This window comes from Aplysia californica, unplaced genomic scaffold (assembly GCF_000002075.1).
Source record: "Aplysia californica isolate F4 #8 unplaced genomic scaffold, AplCal3.0 scaffold00633, whole genome shotgun sequence".
Taxonomy (NCBI): Eukaryota; Metazoa; Mollusca; class Gastropoda; order Aplysiida; family Aplysiidae; genus Aplysia; species Aplysia californica.
The window spans coordinates 94,737-100,940 of record NW_004797903.1 but is presented as its reverse complement, the minus strand read 5'-3'; the positions used below and the strand labels follow the sequence as shown (position 1 = coordinate 100,940).

Below are 6,204 nucleotides of genomic sequence, written 5' to 3'. Positions count from 1 at the left end.
ACCCCCCAACATACACACAAACGCAAATATGTAACGCAAACACACACACAACACATTTCCACATAGTCTTCTATACATAACATTGTTTTGTAATAATAACAGGACAAACGGGAAAACAAACTCAGACAACTTTTAAAATTGTAGCCTTTAAAAGGACAAGCGGTCTAACCCAGATTTCGGGGGTTTCCAGAAATCTTGCCCCACACCAAAGTGAGCATTGCCCTACTTATAGGAGAAGGGTGGTTTCATTGGTGTGTATACTTGTTTGGTTATAGAGAAAACTCTTCTTGTCTTTTAAAGAAACTGAACGAGGGGCAAAAACTTTACCTTCGATTTTCTCAAAACAGCAGTTTTTTCGGCATAGCCTCATTGTGCTTGGAAGCGACCAGCTGTACATAGTATTCTATACATAGCATTACAATGTTTTTTGTAATAATAACAGGGCAAACGGGAAAATAAACCCAAACAACTTTTAAAATACATGTATGTATTATTACGATTACTCTTGTTGTTCGTTCAGGGCCTTCTGGATTGGCCTCAGACGTGTGGATAAATCACAGGAAGAGTTTGTGTGGGCTGATGAAACGACTCCAACATACACCAACTGGGCAGTCAATGAACCAGGTTAGTGACGTCACCGTGTTTGTCTGTATGTGTGTGTGTTTGTTTGTTTGTCTTTACATGTACAAGATACAGACCCGTTCTACGAACGGTGATATTGTGATAGCAAGTCCAAAGATAAAATGTTTGTACCCGAGTCATTGCCGTAAGTCCTCGTGTAGACAACATTGCTGGTGTATACATGTACGCCATGTGGAACTCCTTCCTGGGCTGCATGTCTGTTTGCATGTATTCTAAAAGAGTCCCTGGACCAAATACGATTCATTTGTTTTGTTTTTGTAAAGTGTTTTACGGCGCTCGCAACTGCATAAGGTCATATGAGCGCGCGGGACACACCTAATATTTTCAGTTGGTAGGAAATTTTGAATTTTGCCCGGGTGGCGGCCGAAGCCTACTCTTATCGATTTTAGACCACCAAGGGATCTTTAACGTGCGCATCTTGCACACGGGCCCTCCGAGATTTTTCGCCCTTGTCCGAGAAAGCTAGGTGTAGATCTTTCCTACCAGAAGATCAGGGGTGTGGCAGAAAGACAGCAGTAAGAAGGAGTCAAGGAGTAGCAGTAGAAAGGCTGCAGAAAGAGTCAGGATCCCAGAGGAGGGAGCAAAGGAGGAGAGCGGGTGGGGACAGAAATTAGAAACGAAATCAGACAACAGAACATTGCTAGAGAGCAGGAAAGGAGGTGAAAGGAGACAATTTTTAGAGAAGAAAATTTTTCGGTCGCTACCCGGATTCGAATCCGGGACCTTTGAATGAGAGGCCAACACCTTAACCTCTAGGCCACGAGAGCCCCTACGATTCATTGCGAATTACAACATTGTCCATGTGAACAAAATATTATTGCCCTGTAAAGAAACCCCTATCCTTTTCAAAGTCTCTCCCTAAAATTGTTGGAAGTCATTGAAAAAGCAGGTCTAACCGGAAATTGTTTCCGTCGTATTTGGAAGGGAAATATTTTTATATTGTCTGAAGGCACGAGGGGAATCCTTGGGATCAAAAGTCTCTTTCCGGCATGTGGATCGCAAACGACGACAGCATCAATGACATGTTGAAGAAGGTTTTGAACCACATATCGAGTCCCGTTGCCGTGGCCGTTTGTGGGGTCCAGATTTCTCAGCAACATTACAATGCTGACTTTCCGCAATGTCAGTTTGTGGGGTGGCATATCCGACAGACATATACATCTAGGATATAGAGGTCTAGATCTAGAGCCTTGCTCTATAAAAAGCTACACAGAAAATACGCTCCAAATTTTGAAAACGGCAATGCAACGAAGTGGGTTTAAAAAAACTTAACGTGTTGGGGACATCACCACACCAAATATATCTAGAAAAAGTCAATTCAATGAAGTCTGACCTGAAGTACTCATCGACACTGCGAAGCACACATCCAAACAGAGTTAGAAATCGAGATTCTAGTTCTGGAAACAATAGAAGCAGCTTTGTAAACACAAAGTAGAACTCTATGGCACACACACGACAAAGCACAAACCGCTCTTCTGTTCTTGCTAACTACTCCAAATCAGTCTTGAATTTTGTGCTCCAAATACATCTAGAATATAATATTATAGAGGGATCAAGATGTAGAGTCTTGCTCCATGAAAAAAACTACGCACCAAATACGCACCAAATTTTGAAAACGTCAATACAACGAAGTAAACATTTTGTGGGTTACGAACTCAAAGAGTTGGGGACGTGACTTCACCAAATGTATCTAGAAAAGTCAATACAATAAAGTTTGGCTTGAAGTGTCCATCGACACTGCGAACCACACATCCAAACAGAGTTAGATATCAAGATTCTAGATCTGGAAATAGTAGAAGCAGCTGTCTCACACACACGACGAAGCACACACCGAAACCGAAGTAGTCCCCAGTAAAATATGAAATAGCTAAAGGCAGAGTGAAAACATCCGAGATCTTGAGATTTACAGGAAAAACCATCAAACCTGAAAAATCAAAAGGTAGTTTCCGAACTTTAAAAATGTTGCCCACGTAATCATTTGTGACAATTCTTAGCTGAATAATATTTTTTAAAGATTTTATGGGCGCCTGTGTAAAAAAAAAATGTATACTGACCTCACAAACGGACCTAGCTCCATTATAATAAGATTATTACTTTTATTTTATCAGTATTATCATTATTAGAAGTAGTATTGTTATCATTGTTATCGTTATCATTATTAGAAGAAGTATTCTTAGTAGTACACCTGTAATTTGGTAGTTCGTTATTTTTCTAGATCTAATTCTTTCACACCACCCTCACGTTTTCTACTTTCTACCATTCGTTCATCCCCAATGCGTGTTTTTAAATATTCATTCATCCCCAATGTGTGTTTTTTACCATTCGTTCTTCACCAATGTGTGTTTTTTTACCATTCGTTCATCCCCAATGTGTGTTTTTTTTATCATTCGTTCATCACCAATGTGTGTTTCTTACCATTCATTCATCCCCAAATCGTGTTTTTTACCATTCATTCATCCCCAAATCGTGTTTTTTACCATTCATTCATCCCCAAATCGTGTTTTTTACCATACATTCATCCCCAAATCGTGTTTTTTACCATTCATTCATCCCCAAATCGTGTTTTTTACCATTCATTCATAACCAATGTGTGTTTTTTACCACTTGTTTATCACCTATGTGTTCTGTGCTTCACGACAGACTTAAGCAGGGACAAAGACTGTGTGGTGATGAGGCCAGGCGACTTCAAGTGGAGGACCAGCTATTGTGAAAGGGAGGAGGTGTATTTGTGCGAGGACGAAAGTGAGTTTGTTTGTTTTGTTTGTTGGTTTGATCGTTTATTTGTTTGGTTGTTTGTTTATTTGTTTTAATGGCTTGATTGTTTGTTTGTTGGTTGGTTGGCTGGTTAGTTGGTTGTTTATTTGTTTGTCTGTTTGTTTGTTAGTTTTTTGTTTGCTTTTTATGTTCATGACGTCGTACCGTTAGTGAATGATGATAATGATGATGATCATCATCATCATCATCATCATCATGATAGGCGAAACATTTAAATTATCATATGGTGTCATTAATATTAAAATACTCAATTTTGCACCAAATTTCTACCCTTTTTAACTATCATCCTGCTTACAACAACTACAATGATGATGATGATGATGATGATGATGATGATGATGATGATGATGATGATGATGATGATGATGATGATGGCGACAAAATATGCAAAATACAACGACAAGGAAACGAAAATAACGCCAAAAAACAAGCGAGTCAAAGTGAAAAGCCCGCTATTGCAAGCACGATAATAGTTATGTTACCGCATTCTCATTTTTAAGGTGGAAAAATTATCTCACATCATAACAAAACACAAACTGAACCAAACGACGTATTGATCGATCGATGAGCAACAATAGATGTTAAAGAAGAAACAAAAATATGACAGTACAACAAAACATACGTGAGGCTTCGTGGTGAAATCACGCTCTCGTCAAAATAATGAAATCGAGCTAACAAATCGACATATTTTGCCGATCGTTGGATGATTTTTACGGATTTATTTTAATCAGCACATTTAATACCTGTGAAAAAACATTCAAGTGTGTACTTTACTGGGAAAAACATTTGGTCGCTTTTAAGGACAAGCCTGATAACCCAGATTTCGAGGGTTTCCAGAAATCTTGACCTACACCAAAAGTGGGCATTGCCCTACCTATAGGAGAAGTTTGGTTTCATTTGTGTGTATATATGTGTTTTGTTATAGAGAAAATTTTCCTTGTCTTTTAAAGAAACTGAATAAGCGTTCAAAAACTTTTCCTTCGATTTTCTCAAAACAGCATTTTTCGGGATAGCCCATTAATTATTGTGCTTAAAAGAGGCAATTTATCAAAGGCACACAAAAAACTCCAAAGTTGCAGTTTTCAGGCGCATTCAAACTCTGGAGTAACCATATTTTGGAAGACATTAATTGTTTCTCGCTAATTTTACCTCGGAAACCAGGTGACCTGCATCTCCATCGCAGGCAAATATCTCAATTTCTATGCAAGACAGATGGGTATTTTTTCATACATAGTTTGACAAATGAACAAGCTTTGAGATTATGCCAATAACACTTTGTAGTGTCAAAAAAATTGATGAGCGCCTGATTCCACCGCGTCGTAACACAAATGCCAGTCCGAGAGACAGATCGGGAACCGTTTTCCTGAAACTAACCGGGCACGATGGATCCCATAAGGAAATTGGTATGCGTTCTCTGTGACACGACAATTATGAAATGGGACACTTTTATGGGGTCCATGCAGTGTAAATTTGGTCACAGAACTAGTCAAAATACAGATGGTGCAGTCGAGTCTTGAGCTTATACAGAGAAATCTGTGAGGTACAGAATTTGTAATGCACATAATGGGCTTATACTGATACTAGCTGGGTCCCTTGAATTAAAGAAATTAAATAATCGGTGCATTAACATCAACTGAAAGTCATTGTCCTACTATATTTACACTCTTCTGGAAAGGAGTAATAAAGCTTGAGAGATGCAAAAGTGTCAAAAAACGTGTAATTGATGAGCGCCTAACTCCACCGCGTCGTAACACAATAAATGTCATTAAAAGAGACAGATCGGGAACCGTTCTCCGGAAACTAACCGGGCACGATGGATCCCATAAAGAAATTGGTATCCGTTCTCTGAGACACGACAATTATGAAATGGGACGCTTTTATGGGGTCCATGCAGACTAAATTTGGTCACAGAACTAGTCAAAATACAGATGGTGCCGTCGAGCCATTAGCTTATATAATGAGAAATTTGTGAGGTACAGAATTTGTAATGCACAGAATGGGCTTATACTGATACTAGCTGGGTCCTTTGAATTAAAGAAATAATCGGTGCATCAACATCATCTGAGAGTCATTGGCCTACTATATTTACACTCTACTGGAATGGAGCAATAAAGCTTGAGAGATGCAAAAAATTGGAAGGTCTAGATCTATACCATCAAAACAAAATGCGCCTCGCGAAATATCACTTTCGGCACTTCCGCTGTGAAGGACAGCAACTGCGCAGATTTGTTTCGTTTCTCAGTGGAGTAATCACAAAGGCCAAAGAAGAACGGGAACTTTTTGTCAAATATATTTTTCTAAATTCAGGAAATAAATAAATAAAAAATCGGGCTCTGTCATGGGGAACTATCTATCTCTTTGCAGGTACTTTCCAACTTTCAACTCTGTAGCTGTCGTAGTTTTGTGGGAAAAGTGACACATGTGTTTCCAAGTTGCAAAATATATAATAAATATGTGTGATGCACGGAATCAAGTTTGTACTAAAAGTCACAATAATTGAATATTAATTAGGTTTGTACTTTTAGGTTTATTATGGAAATGTAGAAAAGAACGTTTCCAAAGCAAAAGAAAAATAATTAGAGTTTGATTAAAACCATTGACTTTTACTTTTTGTGAATGTGTTAATGTGTGTACGTATACACGTTTGTATGTGTATGTGGGGGTGGGGGGGTGAGTGATGAGGTGTGAACGTACAGAGAGAGGACGAGAGAAAGGTAATGGTACCATGAAAAGAAGATAGATAGATAGATAGATAGATAGATAGATAGATAGATAGATAGATAGATA

At 38.6% G+C, this 6,204-nt stretch overlaps 1 protein-coding gene across 1 annotated transcript in view; it reads left to right on the top strand.

The window, feature by feature from the left end:
• Positions 1 to 520: 520 nt before the first annotated feature.
• The window catches only part of LOC101848546 (L-selectin), a gene marked incomplete at its 5' end in the record, with an annotated part of 7,869 nt that continues 2,185 nt past the window's right edge, over positions 521 to 6,204 (top strand). Inside the window, 2 exon segments of the mRNA XM_013087742.2 lie at positions 521 to 624; positions 3,283 to 3,384. Coding sequence (XP_012943196.1) covers positions 521 to 624; positions 3,283 to 3,384 — 206 coding nt within the window.